The sequence below is a fragment of the Lepidothrix coronata genome, unplaced genomic scaffold (assembly GCF_001604755.1).
Source record: "Lepidothrix coronata isolate B3197 unplaced genomic scaffold, Lepidothrix_coronata-1.0 Scaffold99, whole genome shotgun sequence".
NCBI classification, from domain to species: Eukaryota; Metazoa; Chordata; class Aves; order Passeriformes; family Pipridae; genus Lepidothrix; species Lepidothrix coronata.
In genome coordinates this window covers 3,745,028-3,763,738 of record NW_016690279.1, presented here as the reverse complement: position 1 = coordinate 3,763,738, position 18,711 = coordinate 3,745,028, and the positions used below count along the sequence as shown (strand labels likewise).

The 18,711-nt window shown below is 54.0% G+C and overlaps 2 protein-coding genes across 3 annotated transcripts; both read left to right on the top strand.

The window, feature by feature from the left end:
- Positions 1–754: 754 nt before the first annotated feature.
- LOC108501049 (BPI fold-containing family B member 4-like) lies at positions 755–6,075 on the top strand. The gene is given in 10 exon segments (XM_017822573.1): positions 755–906; positions 1,041–1,256; positions 1,803–1,907; positions 2,065–2,208; positions 2,801–2,861; positions 3,394–3,454; positions 3,739–3,830; positions 4,167–4,379; positions 4,672–4,725; positions 5,965–6,075. Coding segments are annotated over 10 exon segments (1,209 nt in total).
- Positions 5,637–13,776, top strand: LOC108501059 (BPI fold-containing family B member 4-like). 2 transcript variants are annotated; one of them, XM_017822592.1, is made up of 13 exons: positions 5,637–5,759; positions 6,602–6,799; positions 7,462–7,570; positions 7,841–8,020; positions 8,114–8,519; positions 8,955–9,059; positions 9,506–9,652; positions 9,931–9,994; positions 10,604–10,664; positions 11,312–11,403; positions 11,524–11,566; positions 12,278–12,331; positions 13,127–13,776. In XM_017822592.1, the coding sequence occupies exons 3-12, from the start codon at positions 7,462–7,464 to the stop codon at positions 12,307–12,309; spliced, it is 1,239 nt and encodes a 412-aa protein (XP_017678081.1). In that variant the 5' UTR covers positions 5,637–5,759; positions 6,602–6,799; the 3' UTR covers positions 12,310–12,331; positions 13,127–13,776. The 2 variants fall into 2 exon arrangements, with proteins under 2 accessions (XP_017678081.1, XP_017678080.1); XM_017822591.1 differs by having other exon boundaries at positions 12,491–13,776.
- Positions 13,777–18,711: the final 4,935 nt, after the last annotated feature.

Below are 18,711 nucleotides of genomic sequence, written 5' to 3'. Positions count from 1 at the left end.
TTGTTTAGAGGCATACTATCCCCTGGTTGTGTAAGATGCACTAGGTTGCCCAAAAAAGCACATTTGATCTCACAAAGGTATTAAGTGTTGAGGGCACCTGGACAAAAGGGCCCTTATAGCCTGGAGTGGCAGGGGAGGTGTCCCAGCACAGGGACTTTTTGGAGGCTGTGGAAATACTGTCTGCTGGGAAGGAGCTGGCAGCTGCAGGGTGGGTGGGGCAATCCTCAGGAACCACTCCTCGAGGTTCCTCAAGCACTAAAGGAGAGAAAAATCTCCTGACACTTTTCCGAAGGCTCCTCATGTGCTTGCTGGAAAATTAAAAAATTCCCCCGATACGGTAACCTGTGTGTGCCAGCTGGTGTGCAAGTGCCAGCAGGGATTTCTCTGGAATAAGCTGATTTCCCAGCATGGCTCTTTCAGATCAACGCAGCCTCACTGTTACAGCCACAGAATCTTGGGCTCCTTTTCCTTCCCTTTAGCCCTGGACTCTGGGGTAACAGTGCTGCCTGATACTGGGTGTCCAATAACCTGTTGCTCAATGCTTTTCCCTGGCTTAAAAATCTTTACTTATATTGGAATGTATGAAACTTATGTAATATGTGAAAATCATGTAATTAAAATTTCAACTGGCCAGACCCCTAAAAGGAGAAAGCTCTGTGCAGGGTCTGATGGCAAGTGATGTGTCCAGCTCTTACAGGCTCCCTCGGTCAAGAACAAGTCCTCTGAGGTGTCCTGGGAGGGGTGCCACTCCAAAATGGATATCTCAGCACTGATGGAAGTGGGGACCTGCTGGGTGGCCTCAGAGGAGGTGTCCTTAGTGGTGGTGGTGGTGGTCTGCTTGGTGGTATTACTGGTGGTCTGCTGGGTGGTGGTGGTGGTGGTGGTGAAGGGCTGCTGGGAGGACTGGCTGGAGGCCTGATTGGTGGAGGGAGTGATGCTGCTGGTGGCTTGCTGGGTGCAGGGGGTGGTGGAGGTGCTTATGGTGGGGGTCCCAGAAACCCTCCCAGAGGCTGGCCAGCAGCTGGTGGCAATGTCCCCAGGGATGGCAGCCCTGTGGGGGTTGCTGGAAGAGCACAGGGACAAGGAGGTCTGCTTGGCAACGGAGGTCTCCTCGGCACAGCGGGGATCTTCAGTGGCTCTGGTGGCCTTCTTGGCAGAGCAGGGCTCCTGGGAAATGGAGGGCTGCTGGGAGGCAGCGGCCTGCTCGGCGTCCTCGGGGAAGGTGGCTTGCTCAGCACCATCCAGGGGCTCACCGGGTAAGGACAGCACTGTCCGGGTGCCTTGCAGAGGGAACATCTCAGTGCTGCTTTGGGGGAGCAATGGTGGTGCTTCGGTAGATGCTCAGGTCTGGTTTGGAGCTGATGCTTTGAGAAAAACGAGATAAAAGCTGCCTGGGAATCCTGCAGGTTTTGCATCGCAAAGGAGCCTCCTGAGCTGCCCAGGGAAGGGCAGAGGAGGCGGCAGCACGGAGGTGTTTGCCCATAGAGGGTGCACGAGCTGCGCGCTGGTGGCTGCTGCCGAGCCAACACTCCCGTCTGCAGCCCACACGATTAACTCTGCTTTGAAGCCCAGCAGAAGCAGAAAAAAATGATAAAGCAAAAGAACCAAGCTTCCAATAAAACTGGAAAATAACTAAACCAGGGAAATAACTGAGAAAACTCGGTGTCTTTTGCCGTTTCTGGTCTAACTGGTCTCTGACTCGCCCACCTCCTCAGCGTGGCTGCGTGTGAGCAGTGGAGCCGGGCTGGTTTGTGCCGGGCTCAGGGCTGTCACTTGCAGTGTCCCCCTCGCTGTCCCTGGAGGCTGAGGATCGTGGAGGAGATGCTGCCCAGGGTGTCCCTGAGGCTCCTGCCTGGCACTGGTGCCAACCTGAACCTCTACACCCGGGTGGCCCTCAATGGTAAGAGGTGGGTCGGGCTGGGGGTGGAGCTGCTGGTGGCAGTGCCAGCCATGTGCTGGGACCAGGGGAAGAACCTTCCCGGAGGGTGTCTCAGGGGGGAACACTGTTCCTGTCCCTCGAGAAGAGGCTGTTGCTCTGAAGGTCACTCCCTTCTCCCTGTGTAGCCTCTCGAGTTTGCTCGACATCACCGTGGAGGTGAACATCACAGCAAGGGTCAGGCTGACCATGGATGGCATGGGCTACCCCGAACTGGTGACAGAGAGATGTGACACGCTCCTCAGTGGCATTAAAATCAGACTCCTGAGCAGGTGAGTGACAGTGGTGTCCTCCTCTGCCACCACGAGCTCTGCCAGCCCCACCCTGAGAATGGCAAACACATGAAGGCATTTCCTTGTTATACATCTCCATCCCACCATCCCTGCAGGTGACGGCCACTCACTGGCCGTGTCACGGGGTTGAACAACGGGCTGGTGGTGATGGTCTCTGTGTGCCCCTCACACAGCCACAGAGAACAGATGTGCTCTCCCAGAAGTCCTGTGGGGCAGTTCTGTCCCGTGTGCCACGTACACAGGTCATTTTAACTGACATGGTGTGGGGTCTCCTGAGATGTGAGCACGTGGTGTGTACATTGTAGGAGCCACTCGGGCTGAGGTTGTTTCTGCTCATTTAAGGAGACTATGCACTAGTAGATAAAAGGCAGCAATAAATTTCCCACTGGCTATTTTGGGATGCAAATTACAGTTATCTCATGCAAAATCCAAGCAGAAACGATTCACTTTGCTGCTGCAATTGCCTTGCTCCGGGAGGTCTATGCTCGGCGCTATTCATAGGGAATTGTTTAACAAGACCCATTTACTTTGCAGCAGGTTGTTTTCATGGTGCTCCTTTATTTTTCCACAGCCTGCTCCCAATTGTGGATAATTTATTGGCAAGCGTCCTGAACAGACTTCTTCCTAATCTGGTAAATCAGAAAAAAACCCTGTTCTGGGAAGGAGTGATGAGTTTGAAAAGCTGCAGTGCAGCTCCCCATGGCATCGCTGTTGCTCAGAGCAGGAGCACAGTCAGTGTTCCAGGGCTGCTGCATCCACCCACCCAGTGGCTTGGGATTAGTGGGGGACACATACCATGTCTCCAGCAGCTTGGGAGAAGCTTTTCCCTCCTTCTCAACACAAGGTCTGACCAAGTGCTGGGAGTTCCTAACGGTGCTCTGGACCATGTTACAGACTAATGGAGTCTCTCCTCCCACCTGAAAGCCACAGAGTCTTTCTAGCCATCCCCCACGGAGTCCTGGGCCCCAGTCCCAACCCCACTTCTCTGAGGGAGGGCAAGGTGCCCAGGGACACACCCAAAGCTGGTGGAGTCCCTGTTGGGGCTGCCATCCCATGTGCCCGGTGCTCCCACGCCCAGGGAAAGCCCTGCAGAGCCAGGTGGGGCTGCGTGTCCTTGTCTGGCTCTGAACACGGGTTCTCACCAGCCCATCCTGACTCCTGTAGCTCTGCCTGGTGGTCGACATCACCCTGAGACTTGTCAATGACCAGCTGGAACTTGTGAACTGTAAGGACATGATGGGTCCCACGTCTCATCACTGCCCTGCACCACGTGTCACCTCCGCTTCAGCTGTGGGAGGACTGGGACACCCTTTGCTCTGCCACTGCACCTTGGGGGGAAAGAGCAAACCCCTCACTTCACCCTGACCCCAGATCTGCCCCATGCCAGGAGCAGGGACCTCCAGCAGCTCCCTGGCTCTTCTGGAAAAAAAGGAGCTGCCGGGCAATGAAGGGAGGATTTGCAGCTGAGTCCAACAGGGAAACACAGACACTCCCTTCCTCTGTCCCCAGCACTGGTGCCCCTGGGTTTGCTGGGCAGCATCCAGTACACTGTGTTCAGCCTTCCCCTGCTAACAGGCCAGTTCCTTGAGGTGGACTTGAATGTGAGTCCTGCATCTTCTCCTTCCATCTATGCACAGGGGTTGGGATATTTCCCTTGGGTTCAGGAGGGACTCCTTGGGCTGTGTACCCCTGAACAGGGGACTCCAAGGTGAGCTGTGGAAGTTGGCAGAGGTCCTGGCTCTGTGCCCTGCTCTCACCACTGTCATGGGAGAGCGCAGCAGGGTTTGGGTTTCATGAGTTCTGGAGAAGGAAGTGTCACGGGCCTGACTTGGCAAGGCCATGCATGCAGCCATCTCACACTGAGGGAATATGAAGTTAACTGTAACAGCAAATATTGCAAACATTTTGACCTGTGTTTCCTTTCCCTGTGATTCCAGACTGTTGTTGGGGGAGCAGCTGGAGGCCTGGTGGACTATCTGCTGGGAAAGCCAGAGACTGTCTCCAAACCCCCATGGGTCCCCATACCACCCTTGCCACCCATGGCAGACACGAGCTCCTCCCAACTGGGCCTCTCAGTGAACTTCCTCAGCTCAGTGCTGGCTGTCCTGCAGGTGGAGGGTGCCCTGGACCTGGACATCTTCACTGGCATGGTGAGAGGGGAGCACTGCCCAGATCTGGAAGGACCGGGGGCTGTCAGACAGGCAAGGTGAGGGCTTGTCCCACTGAGTGATGCTGTAGGACCTCTGAACCATGTGTCAGGGTCTCTGCTACCTTGGGCAAATGTGCGAGTGAGACCATGTGGCTAAAGTATCATTAGCAAAAACAGCTGCTGCTGAAACCCACCATACACACGTGCAGTGTTTCACAGTCACAGGATCATTAAGGTTGGAAAAGACCTCCAAGGTCGTTGAGTCACACCAATCTCTCTCTTCTCTGTCCCAGTTTCCTGAGCTCCCACCACTGACGACGTGGACACTTTGAGCTCTGGTTCTTGTGGTGAGTCCTGGGTGCCACCCACACTGCAAATAACCTGGTAAGAGAAACAGCATCACCTTGGTGTGGGGCTGGCTGTTTGTGTTCCCTCAGCCAGGACAAGGTGCTCTCCACAGGGCTCAGAGCATCCCTGGGTCTGAGCTCACAGCCAACATGAGTTCACCCCAGCCAGCTGAGGTACAGACAGCTGCTCTGGGGCTGGCTCACAGTTACCACAATGCTCAGGGGATGCTCTGGGGTCTGCAGGGAGGAGAGGGGGGGAGAAAGAGGAGTCACAGATCTCTACCTCTGCCTGGCTGCCCTGGGCTGGCACAGGTGCTGTTGGCAGAGCCCATCACCATCCACACCATGGCCATGGCCACACCAGCACCTGAGACACTCCTGGCCCTGGTGACTGCCCTCAGGGGGAACTGCAGTGGGGCTGGGTGTGCAGGAAGATTTGTTGTTGGGGGTTGTCGTGTGCCAGCATGCTCCTGCTCTGCTCTGGGTCAGGTTGGGAGAGCAAATTGAGAGAGAACATGTGTATCTGTGAGCAGCCTCTTGAGCCACAGCCCATGCCCTGGCCACAGCCAGGGCCATGTTGAGGAACCACATGGCACTGGGCTGGATGGGGCCTGACCCAGAGCATCCCCGGCCCAGGGATATGAGCCCCTGCCCAGCACTCAGGGCTGGCAGGGGGTTGCCTGGCTTCACCCTCAGTCCTGGCACATCTCCCCAGGCATGCACAGGGTGTGGGACGGGAGGAGCCCTTGGAGCAGGATGGTAGTGAGCCTGGAGATCCAGTGGGCACTACGCCCAGCCCCAGATGAGGGGCTGAGCTGCCAGGCTGGCTGGGTGCTGCTGACCACAGCCTGGCACTGCTACATGCAGCACTCGGGGTCAGGCTGGTGCAGGAGTCACACTTCACAGCCAGCAAAGAGGAAATGTCCCTGCTCCATCCTTCCCTGGGCTTTCCTCATTCCTCACGTCGGGTATATAAAAGCCACTGCCAGCAGCTGTGACCGTGGGCAGCTCCACTGTGACATCAAAGGGTCCAGGTAAGTGGCACTGAAGGACCGTGGCCACCGTGCCAGCTCCATCAGGCAACCCACAGCTCAGTGTAACTCGGCTTGAAAAGCAGGAATTTTAATGATGTTTTCCTTTGATTTCTGTAGCAGCATTTAATCATTTATGAAAATTAATTTTTAAAGCTAGCAGAGATCTTCCTTGTTAAACTCCACGTTTATTCCTGTTGTTGTTAAGTTTGTGATAATGACTAAGCTGGCAGAAAAGGACTGGGAGTTTTTTCATGATCTCGGTGACCAGAATTCAGAGCAATTTTCAGCTTTCCAGACCTCGTCTCGGCTGGTGTAAAATAAGTGTTTATCTGCAAAGCCAGACGTGCCTTTTGCATGTGCAAGATGCTCAGCTCGCTGAAATGTGTGTGACCAAGGAGCAGCACCCCGATAGATATTTCTAATAACCGCAGAGATAGCTGCCTGCTTGGTCACGTATTCTCTCTAAGAGCTCTTCTAAGAGCCCTGACATCCATTTTGGCACCCTTTTTCAATGCTGTGCACGTCTCACAGAGCCCCTCCAACAAATCCCACTGATTTTATTTGACACGATTTTCAATAGAAGCTGCTCGAGCCTCTCTCCTTCTCTCCTGTTCAATAATCGTGGCTACAGGAGCTGTGCATCATTACGTGCTGATCAAAGGGAAAATGTAAAAGACAGTCGAGTGAATTAAAGTCTAATTTAATTGTGCCTAGAACTGTCATAGAGGGATTTTTTGAAAGTATCTGGAAGAAACAAAGGAGTTGTTCAGTCTGACCTAAATAATGTTATTTCTCAATGCTGAACCTCTGCAATCTGCACCTCGTACCTTTTTTTTTCTCAGGAGGGACGAGCCGGGGTTTCCATCTGGGACACAGGCTGTGAAGGCAGGTGCTCCTGGAGCTGGGACCCACGGCAATACTGCAGCAGGAGCCTCCTCTCCTTTCTTTGCAAACACCTTTCTGTGCATAAACAAACACTTCCCAGCCTGCATTGTCACCCCGAGAAGCCGAGTTTGGGCAGGAACAGAAGGTCCTTGAAGGTGCGTTCTTTTGGCTTGGGGCAGATCAAACACGGGGAAAACGGGCTCTTCTGACTGCCTGAGTGAAGCAAGATGAGAAAAACAAACAATCTACCCACAGGAAAGTGAGTCTGATTCTGGCTGTGCTTTGGGCTTTAATAACTCAGGGTGCTCTTCACAGTGGGCAGAAGGACACTGCTGAGATGCTCATCATTTTTTATCCGGCCGTGCCCCTCTGAGAGTTCCACTTTCAGGACCATTTCAGAGCGGTGGGAAGCCATCTATCTCTCTCAGTACAAGGTCCTCCTCCCTCATCTCCATCCCTCTTCCTCTCTTAAAATGGCATTTTCGCTTCCCTGCAGTATCAGGCGCCCAAGTCTGCAGTGTGGGAGCCCAGACATTGATGGTTCTGGAGCAGTGCAGCACTGGGCTCCAGCTACTCTCTGCTAACCAGTAGTGGTTCAACCTTTCTGGGTGGGAAGAAGGTGCTGCAGGCCTGGACTGATCCCCTGGGATCTGGGGGGGGTGTGGGGGTGTGGTTTCTGGAAGCTGAATGTCCAGGGGGAACCTCCCCCATCACCCCAGGACAGTGCATGTGAAGAATGGGGAGCTGTACCAGTACCCAAGCTGCCTGTACCCATGTGCAGGAACTGGTGCATGGGCTGATGTGGCTCTTTCCACAGATGCTGGGTCAGGAGATGCCACACTTCTGGTGTCTCATCCTTTTCGTGGGCCTCCTGCCCTCCTCCCAGGGCTTCCTCAACCTGCTGAACCCAAAGCAAGCCGCAGGTGGTGAGTTCAGATATTTTCTGTGTTTCCAGGGGAGGGACATGGCACAGTCCTGTGCCATTTTAGGCTCATGGCGTGTCCCTCTGGTCATCAGGGAGATGCTTCCTGGCAGGATCATCTCTGTGGGGAACCCAGCTTTGTTCAAGGATGCTCAGGGATCCCTATGAGACCTCACCAGCAGAGCAACCTAACGTAGCCAAATCAAACTTTCTTGTCAAAGGAATCTTCCCAATGGTGGAAGTCTGATTAGTAACTGGGACTCCCTTGGTGCAGGTCTGCTTGGTCTCCTTGGTGGAAAAGGCGGATTGCTTGGCACTGGTGTTCCTGGTGAAGGTGGGCTGCTTGGCACCGGCCTCCTGGGCAAGGGAAGTGCAAGTGAAGCAGAAAGCGGAGGTCCCCTTGAAGCAGGAAGTGAACCCAGCAGATCTGGGGTCCTTGGCACAGGCCTCCTAGGTGAGGAAGATCTGCTTGGCACGGGCGTGCTTGGGAGAGGAGGGTTTCTGGGCAGTGATGGCCAGGACAGTAACAGAGTTCTGACTGTTGCAGGAGGACAACCTGGCAGCAGCAGTCTGCCTGGCACAGGCATCCTCGGTGGGAAAGGCCTTGGCACAGGCATCCTTGGTGGAGAAGGACTTGGCACGGGCATCCTTGGTGGAGAAGGACTTGGCACAGGCATCCTTGGTGGGGAAGGACTTGGCACAGGCATCCTTGGTGGGGAAGGACTTGGCACAGGCATTCTTGGTGGGGAAGGCCTTGGCAATGGTCTCCTCGGCAATAACAGCCTTCTTGGAGATAAAGGTCTGCTTGGCACAGGGCTGCTTGGGAAAGGAGGTCTCCTAGGCAACGGAAGTCTACTTGGTCTTGATGGTCTTCTGGGTGAAGCAGGAGGACTTCTGGGTGCAGGAGGCCTGCTGGGTGGTAGAACCTCTCAGAAGATATCACGCTACGCCTGGTGAGTCAGAAGCCCCATGGTGGGGCTCACTGCAGGGTGACCAATAGTGTCCAGGGGATCAGACCCTCCCTGTCATACAAACCGCCAGTCCTGGGCTCACACGAGGATCTGTGACAGGGGAAATTCCAACCAGAAATGGGAAAAGTCTTCCCCATCGGAGTGCTGTGACACTGCAATGGGCAGTCTGGGAGGTGGGGGAATCTCCGTCCTCGGAGGTGGTTGAGAGCAAGCAGGACACAGCCCTGAGAAACCTGACCCTGCTTTGAGATTGGCTTTTCTTGGAGCAGGGGTTGCTCCTTCCTCACCTTCACTTTTACCTGAGAATATCCAAATGGGTAACAGGTCAAACAATGAGCGGGAAGAGATGGGACTGTAGGATCTGCTCCTGCTGATCCTGCCATCTCAAGGTGGGTTTGATTCGGTGTTGACCCCCAGGTTGAAGGTGCTGAACCTCGAGAACGCCCGAGTGTCATGGAAGGTCCTTCGTGGGACTGAGCTGGTGCTGAACCTGTACTCGAAGCTGGTGCTCCGCTTTCCAGGGTGAGCAGGGCTGGGGAGTGAGGCCTCGGGGGCCTGAGGGCACTGGGGAGGATGGGACACTCCCTGCTGCTGGAGAAACATCCCCACGTGCTGAGCAAATGGGCTGGTGAGGAAAGCTCTGGGCTGTACTGCTGCCTCTCCCTGCAGCCATTTCCAGCTGTCCTTACTCCAAACTGTTGCCTGAAGTGTTCAAAAAACCTGTGGATATGGCACTAGAGGACATATTTAGTGGTGAACATTCTGGTGGTGCTGGGTTGATGGTTGGACTTGGTGATCCAGAGGTGTTTTCCAACCTTAATGATTCTATGATTCTGTGATCTGCTACAGGACCAGGAACCTGGCAGAAGTCCCAAGACTAAAGCACTGTACCAGCCAAGCCTGTGTTGCAGCTCCTGCGCTGCTTCTGTTCCCCCCATAACCCTCCACGCTACTCCCCTTTTTTCCAGGATTTTTAGCTTTCTGAGTGAATCCTCGGTAGAAACGAACATCACGTCACACATCGCCGTGACCCAGGACACCCCCGGGGACCTCAAGCTGGTGATTAAGGATTGCAAGAACCTGCTTGGCGGCTTCAGCGTCAACCTGCGGAAGGGGTGAGTGTGTGGGTGAGCTCCTGCAAGTTTGCAGCGGGGCGGAACTTCAGTGTCACAGACTGACACCATAACAACCAGATTATGGGATTCAGATAACCAAGTCCTGAGCATCTGCAATTCCTGCTAAAGCCTGGGGGAGCTGTGGGCTTGCGGCATCTTTTAATATAAGAGGACACAAGAGGAGAGGGGCTCCTCCACAGCCGCTGTTTTGTCTTGATGTCAAGTCCTAGGTTTTGACAACTTCCCTGGTAATTTTTGTGTGTCCTTTCCCTCCCCAGCCTCCTCACCAACCTGGTGAGCAGCATGCTGAACTCTACTCTCAAGACCCTTGTCCCTGCGCTGGTGAGTGTCTGAATGTTCTTTGCTGTGAAGATGCATCTCAGCTGCAATCAGTGCTCCTGCCAGAACTCTCTGGAAGATTTACACACATACACACACACACACATACACACACAGAGGATCACAGAACAGCTTGGGTTGGAAAGGACCTTAAAGATCAGTTATTCCAACCCCCCTCCCATGGTCAGGGATGATATATATACACAATATATATACAATATATATTTATGCCTGCAGCCCATACTTGAATTCCACAAAATTCCTTGATCTTCCTTACAGTCAGAATTTATTTATTAGGAGTAATTTCAATTCCATCATGCAATGTTATGGGATAATTTGTACTCAGCTGCTCCCTGGGGGGAGATGAGCAGAAGCGACAGCCCCACTTAGAGCAAAGGGTTCTGTTAGAGAATCTCTTGTCCTGTTCAGTAGAACCTGTGCTGTTTTAAGAAGAGGGCTGAACAAGTCATATGGCTCTTTTTCCATGGAGGAACTGTGCTCTAGGAGCCTGTTGTTCCATCCTGATTAAGTCTGTGAAACTCAAGCCATGTTGGGGAACATGCTGCTGCACCCACAGTGTTCTCACCAGGGCTGTGCCACTTGTCGTTGCAGCTCTGCCCGTTAGTGAACATCTGGGTCAGCATCATCAACATGAAACTACAATTCCTCAACCGTAAGTCATTTTCTTTTCTATATTGAGTGACACTTGGGTTTTGTGTGTCCAACCACCTCCACGGGCAGCAGGAGTCCCGAGGAGAGCTGAATTCACGGGAGCAGGAGTCTCTCTGCATGGAGCAGGAGCAGCTTTGCTCCACCAGCAAAGCCACTGCGGGTGGCACAGTCCTGGCTCACCACCACTGCCAGGCACCACAGTCCTGCTCTTCTCATGGGTGTTTGTCCCACCAGGGACAGACTCAAGCTGCTGCCAAGAGGTGGCTCTGCCAGGACCCTCCACTGCAGCCCTGCAGAACCTGTGGGGTTTTCCTTCCCGGGATCTGTTCATGTCACATCTCACACAGACATGATTGCTGCTTCACTGCAAGCAGAGCTGTCCCCATTTACTCCCATTGTAAATGTGATGTGCCATCACATTTCCCTTGTGATGGGAATGCATCTGGAAGTTCCTGGGCAGCAGCTTTCATGGGAACCTTTGAACCCTGGGAGGTCTGAGATCCACAGGAAGGACGAGGGGTTTTACTCCTTGATGGGCAGGACGATATTCTCCCAGCCTCTGCCAGACGCTGGGGGCAGAGGGCGCCGGCAGGCTCTGGGACCCACAGCCAGCTTTGCCCAGCCCTGATGGCCTCTCCCTGTCCCCAGGCGTCGTCTCCTTCGGGCTCCTGGGGAAAATCTACTCTGCCCTCTCCAAACTGCCGGTGACATCTGGGCATTTTGTGGAGCTGGATCTGCAGGTACAGCCGTGTCCCATCCCGTGTCCCATCCCGTGTCCCATCCCGTGTCCCATCCCATGTCCCTGCACTGCTGCCCTCCCTCCACATTCACACATTCTAACGCCTCCTTGTTCTTTGCAGAATTCCCCATTCCCAAGCACCTTCATCGACTGGCTCCTCCAGAGTGAGTCTGTCTCCAGTGCCACTGTGGGGATCCCCAGTGGTGTCTGTGAGCCAGAACAGGGCAGCTGAAAGGGGGACACCATCCTGGGTAGTGGCTAAGAGTGAGAAGGGGGTCCTCATGGTTCTGGGGTGCAGCCAGAGCTGCCAGAGCTGCCAACTCATCCCAGAAGAGTCCCACAGAGCACTTGTACCCCGCATGGCACAGCAGTGCTGGGGGTGGTTGGAGTGTCTGGTCCTCAGAGACATCCCCCCAGCTCAGGTGGGAGCAGCTTTGCCATTCTGCAGCAGTGGCTCCGACACAGAGAGAGAAAGTCTGTGCGCTCCTACTTATGCCCTGCACAGCCCTAGAAAAGTCACTTCACCTCTTATAAAAGGATTTAATAATATTTGCTTAATAGGAGTGAATAATGGTCCTCAGGATGCTGCGAGGATTAATTAATATTTGCAGAGGTGATTGGAAGAGCTTTCAGTTTCATATGCATGGAAAGTTAATATACAGGGGAGGGAAGGAAGAGTTGGAAGCCGTCCCAGCTTCTCCAGAGCCATATTCCTCAGGGCACTAAATCATCTCTGCCCATAAAGCCGGGGGCTCTCGGGCCACTGGCACATGGGACACTGCCAAGCCCGGCCCAGCAGTGGGGGCTGCCAGGGGACCGTGGGGCTGGGGGGCCCTGGAGGAGGGAGTGCACTGACCTGGGTGTCTCTCCCCCAGTCACAGGTGTCGATCCCGGGAGCAATCCGTAGCCACAGGCTGGAAGTACGTGGGGTAAGGAGGATTTGCTGCCTGGGGACCTGGCTCAGGGCTCTGCTGCCAGTTGTGCCAGCGCCGGTGCCTGGTCTGGGTGGGATGAGTCCTGACCCTGCTGCCTGCTAGCAGGAGGTGACGGGGAGAGCACAGGGCTGTCTAAAAACCTCATCCCTCCAGGTGCCTCCACAGGCGATTCCTGAGGAGGAGGAGGAGGGAAGGGAGGAAGATGACTCGATACGTGAAGAATAGACATGAAAATGGAGAAAACCCAGCAAAACCTCGCATTTTCCTCTGCTCTATATTTCAGACTTCTCAGACTTTGGTGTCTTTTTACAGCCCAGGGTTATCTGTGCCAATGATCAGCCATGTCAGTGGTTAGCTGTGTGGGTGGTTAGCCATGCTGGTGACTACAGAGGCAGGAACCCCAGATCTTGCCTCTGTGCTCTCCTGGTTCTCACGGCCACAAGCCACTTGTTATGGCACTCACTGACGAAGGGAACACCTTCACCCCTTGTTTCTTCCTCACGCCCACCTCAGCTTCACTGGGGCTGGAGTTTGGGCCAGGTAATGGCTCAGCACAAAGGGGATATTCCAGGTGCTGGAAGCAGACAGCTGGGCTGAAGGCAGGGGTTTGGTACCCTCACAGCCGCCCCTCAGGAATTTCAGGATTTTGCACCAACTGCACCAAACCCCTGAGAAGGGAAGGGAGAAAAGGGATGAACCCGAACCCAAAAGCTGTAAATCCTTTGTCTTTGCTCTCCTTCTGCTTCTTGATTAGCTTACCATTTCAAAAGGGAATTTTGCTGCTTCCAGTGATTTCAAGAGGCAAAAAGGCCCCCAGTCTAATCCAGGTGCACACTCAGCCGATTTGTTCCCAAACAGCGACGCTTTGAACTGATCAGAGCGAGCGCTATCCTGCCTTGTAATCTCCGAGTGGATTTGGATGTGCTGTATTGTGGGTGAGGTGGATTTGAGGCTGATTCACACCCTTCTGTTACTCCTTACAATAAAAAGGATTTTTCTTCGTCTGCATTCAGCACGTGACTTGGTTCCTTTCCAAACTGCCAAAGGATTTTTGCATTTGTGAGGGTTTTGTTATTTATCTCTCCCATCAGCTACAGGAGTAACTCGCATGTGAGGAATATTGAATAGGTGAGTCTGCTGGGAAGGTGGGGAATCACAAGCAGCTTCAGTCCCAGAGCCAGGCCTGAGTTGAGCCCAAGCCCTGCTCAGGCTGCTCAGGCCCCTCTCACAGCTTAAAGTAGCTACAGAAATGTGGTCAATGTGGGAAATAATATTCCCCTCATTTGTATTTATGCAGATTTATTCTGCCCCTGTCCCTGAGCTGCTGGTACTTTCAATGCCTGTTCTTGCTCCCACCTGTTGCCAGAGAGCTGGGAGCTGTTCAACATGAACAAACACATCCCTGGTGCCCCATCGAGGCAGGTCCCTGCCAGGCTGGGGCTGGGACCCCCAGGACCCCGGGGTGAGCAGGTGGCAGTAGCCTGCAAGCTCTCAGGCACAGGAGCTAACCTCCAGCTGCAGTGGCATCAAACCTCATCCTGGGGCTGGCTGTGCCGCAGCCCCAGAGCAGAATGGCTGCACGGCGAGAGCTGGTGGGGCCAGGGCCAGATTCCTGAGCCCTGCAGCCTCTGGATCCGCTGGCACAGAACCATGTGTGACCAGTCACTTCCCAGCGCCCACACTGGCCCTTCTGGGCGTCCCTGGTGGGCAGCACCAACACCCTTCTCTGCCTCTGCCCATCATGGTCCTGCCCAAACCCCCATCTCATGGGCACAGGGGAGTCCTGATGCCGTTTGCACCTCCCTGGTGCCTCAATGCCATGGCCAGGGCTCCTGCTTGCAGCTAAACGTTCCTCTAAAAACCTTGGAGGTTCCCACCACTCTTTTCCCAAGGTGATGGGGTGACTGAGGTGTCACCAGTGCTCTGGAACCTCGGCCCAGCCTCTCCTGCTGCTCCTCACTCCCTTTACCTCACCATGGCAGCCTGTGAGCAAGAGATACCCTGATACCCCAACCAGCCCGACGTCAGCCCCGCCCTGCCAGTTAATCACAGAGGTGGCAACACTACTGAGATGTGGTCATTAGGAGATGTGGTCATTAGGAGATGTGGTCATTAGGAGATGTGGTCATTAGCAGATGTGGTCATTAGGCATGTCTGGGCTGCACCTGTTGCATCCCCCCTGCCTTTCACTCTGGCTGCAGTAACACCAACACAACACGCTGGGGACTCCAGGAAATGGATCTTGATGCCAGTGAGCTGCATGTGCTCAGAGCACAAAGATGAAGAGCAGATTCTGGGTGCCCTTTGATGGCTGTGAGAGCGAGGAGAGAAGGGGTGGCAGTGCCTTGGCCCAAGCAATTGAATCCGTAAGGCATCGTTGGGCACCTTTGGTTTCCAGTTCCTAAGGAAACAGAAGGAGGAGGATTAAGGAACGTGCCAACTCCCATCCCAGGCTTACTGGCTGTGAATGATTGCAAAGAGAGGTGTAAATGTTCCCTCAGTAACCTTAGAGACAAAATGCCAAACACCAAACCCTTCCAGGTGCTGCTGTGCCATTGGGCTGGATCCCACCTCCGCTGCCACAGAGCGAGGGCTGAGCAGCCAACAGTCATGGTGAGACCTGCAGAGCCAGTGGCAGCACCCACACCAGCCTGACCCACCAACATTAATAACAAATGGTGCCTGCAACAGGAGATGTCCCTGTTGCTGGCACTGCCTGGCCCCAGTGTGCCAGGACAGGTGACTCTGGAACACCCCAGATCTCTGCAAGTCCTGGTTGCAAGGGCAGAGATGGGGTTTTTTTCTGGGGCTGGGGGCACCTGGAGGTTCCTTTAAGCCCACTAGGTTCCCCTGCAGTGGCTGGGATATGTGGAAGGGCTGGTGGAATGGATGTTGCAGGGACCTGTGACAGAGCCCCGTGGCAGGAGCCTGGCTTGGGGCTGGTAGTGCCTGTGCAAGCAGAGCTCCGAGTGGTGCCAGCTCTCCTGCCCAGAGCACCCCAAGCTGTGTTTGCCCACAGGGATCATTTTGCAGCAGCCACCCCAAGCTCCCTGCTGCTGGTTGCACAACAGAACAACAACCTGAGGGTTGGGGCCACCAGCCAGGGTTTGCCTTGGCCCAGGTCAGTGCAGAACCAAAACCCTGAAGGCAAACAGTGGCCTTGGCCATGCCTGTGGCTCCGCTTTTCTCTGTTGTCAGCTGCTTTGGTGGATGAGAGCACCTAGCCCCAGCTCAGCCCACTGCTGGAAGGACACAGGATCAGCTGGTCTGAGCCTATTCCAAACTTCTCCACCCAACACGGGAAGAAAGGAGCCCCAGGAAGACAGTGGAAGATGGAGGAGCCATCCCCGGGCAGGGCAGATGCCAGGTAAGGAGCAGTGGTGGGGCAGGACGAGCACTGAGGATGGATGTCACCAGCTGTGGGAGTTTTATCCTCCAAGTCCTGGGGCATCTGTCCACTGTCCAGAGCATCCTGGGTGCTGTTAGTGTTGCCACTGCTTCTGCCACGCTGAACATGGGATGGGAAAAGCTTTCCTGCCAACAGTAAAAGGGTTTTTCACCAGAATTTTGATAAGAAATTATGTGAAGAATTTTTTTAATGAAAACCAGAACACTTCCCCTTTTTAAAGAGAAACTGTTTTTGCAAATGCTTCCTGTTTGGTTCTCATAGCTTCAAACAAGGCCTCCTACTATTATTTTTTAAACTTCCTGTAATTAAATAACAGAAAGATGACATAAAAAAGGAAGAAACAGATTGAAAGACACTAAATAATGCAAAAGAGAATGAAGCATCTTGTTTAGTCTCAAAATCCTGTATCAGCCCAACCAAAAGCAAATCTTGTCTCTGTTCCTGTGCTCCAGACATTCCCCTTGCTGTCCTCATGGATGCAGGAAGGGGAGGAGGACAGTCCTGTCTGGCTGTTCATTTTCATGGCAGTGCACTGAATATTAATCACCCTCAGTCCTGTGCTGGAGGCGCTGCTGCAAATCACTGGTCCTGCAGCCTCTCTGTAATTCCCACATGTGGGACATGTGGGATCCCCACAGTGACCTGCTCTGCAGGTAGCAAACACCCCCCCAAGCAGCATCCCTGAGCACCCTGACAGCTCTATTGAACATGTCACTGTGCATCAGGCTGTCATCATCCCTGGGTTTGCTCTCAAGGAACTGGGCACCTTTCTCCTCCTCGTTAATGTGAGAAAATAAATGTAGGGCAACGAGGTTGGTTCCTGCATTAATCCTCTCCCCACGCGGCCGACCTGGCCCCACATCCCTCCTCACCTGTGCAAGCAACTCCTGGGAATGAAGCCCAAGGAAAAAATATACCCGGTCTTACTGAGACTGAGGAGATCTGGGTGCCTTCAACACTGACGGGCTTTGCTCTTGACACCGTTGAAGACACAATGAGAAAACCCCCCACAGACAAAGGCACTCGGCTGGGTTGGCCACCCTGCCTGTCCCCGGGCTGGCCACCCTGCTTGTCCCCAGGCTGGCAGCCCTTCCTGTGCCTGTGCTGGCAGCACTGCCTGCTCCATGTTCCTGGTGGCAGTGGCAGCTTCCCCACTCCGGCTGCCTGGGAAGGTGGCTCTGACCCAGCAGGAACAGAGACCCCAGTCAGGGGCCACCTTGAAACAATGTGAAATAATTCCCTTTTACATTTCCTAGCGGAAGTTCTGCTCATGGGGAAGAGCCCCTGCCAGGCACACAAAGCATGGAAAGCAGTCCTCTGTTTTTCACAGATACAGCTGTCCAAAGGATTTGCAGCACCTTTGCCTCATGCCTCATTTTAATTACTCTACTGACTCGTGCTCTTGAGAGCCCCAGGTGTGTCAGAGCTCAGCCTGGGATCAGAGGGAGGCAGAGAGACAGGGAGGGAGTGAGTGGTGGTCCCTGACAGCCCCAGTGCAGCCCCACCACAGCCCAAGAGCCCTGCCCTACACAACCAAAAGTCACTGGGCCATTCCACACTGTCTCTGACCAGCATCAGCCCATCTTCATGTTTCTGATCTATGCCTGACTGTTAAATAACTCAGCAGCAGGGGAAAAAATACTTGAAAAAATATCTGGAAGATATAGAGCCATTAATGAAAAACATCAGAAAATAGATATCAAGTAATGACACCACGATGAGAGCCTATTAATAGGAAAGGCTAAAGATAAAACTAATTTAAACCTGATGAGACAAGACATCTCATCTTCAGGAGAATGAGAAGTCAATAGCTGCCTGTCAGTAAAGGAAATAAATTGCTCACAAGGGAGGAGGGAAAGCCACAGGACTCCCAGGCCCTAGAGAGTAGCAGAGCCTGTGACAGACTGTGAGATAGCCTCTGAATTCACAAACCCCAAGGACTCAGAGCAGCCACTCACCACTGGTGCCTCTGTCATTGCCATGCAGGTCACAGCCCCACAGTGCTCCAGGAAGGCGCAGGCACATGGAAGGAGTCTGGGGACAGATGACAATGCCACCCTGGGGGGGCTGCAGGGCAGCCTGGGGCTGGTCTAGGAGTGCATCAGGCAGTGGCAATGGAGAGCCTGACGCATTTCCAGCAGAGCACGGAGTTTGCTGTTGGCTGTAGAGGAACCTGTAGGAGCAGCTGTACCTGTCCTGCTGGAACCCAACTGCTGCCAGTTCCAGAATGGAGTGAACTAAAGACAGATCTGATTCTAGAACTGGAAAACATTTTTGAAAGCTCTTTATGTTGCATTAAATCCCTAAGCTCTGTGCCAAGAGCTGGCTTCAGAAATGGTGATGAAAAGCCACCGAAGGAAACCTCTCTGGATCCCCAGCCCACAAACATTCGTGGTGCAGCAAGGAGGAGGAGGAGGAGGAGGCCTGGGGGAATGGGCTGGAAGGCACATGGAGCCTGTCTGCTGAAATGAAAACCCATGAGAGAAGTGGAGGAAAGCATTCCCTCCGGCACTGCCTGGCAGGCTGCTGGCATCGCTCAGAGGCAATTCCTTGTCACCTGCCACAGCAGAGCGAGGCTGTGGCCGACCTGAAGCAAACTGTGCTTGCAAGGCTGCCATCAGGGAAAACACCCGTCCTTCCCTCCACCGTCACCATGACATGAAGAGGGAAAACAGACTACAGAGCTCTGGGGGTTCTGGGGAAGGACGTGACACACCCTGGCCAGCTCTGACGCTGGGAAAAGCCCAGTGCTCTGCCCAAGCTGCTTTGAGAGCCTTAGAGAAAGGAAGAAGGTTGGGCAGGGGCGTGTAGGCAACGATGGGCATCAGTTTTGAGACTGTCCTTGGGCCAAAAATTCCAGTGATGAGCAGTGAAGACAGGCTGCGAGTGCCTACTGCAGTTTGTGCCTCCGCTCCCCGAGCACAAAGAGATTCGTTCTGTGAGGGGGCTCCGGGGAACAAACAGG

Bases quoted from the DNA above. Each gene is read 5' to 3' on its own strand.
- LOC108501059 (XM_017822592.1), top strand. From the start codon at position 7,462: ATGCTGGGTCAGGAGATGCCACACTTCTGGTGTCTCATCCTTTTCGTG. The intron at 8,021-8,113 runs GTGAGGAAGATC...TGACTGTTGCAG, and splicing joins CCTTGGCACAGGCCTCCTAG to GAGGACAACCTGGCAGCAGC. The intron at 11,404-11,523 runs GTACAGCCGTGT...TGTTCTTTGCAG, and splicing joins TTGTGGAGCTGGATCTGCAG to AATTCCCCATTCCCAAGCAC.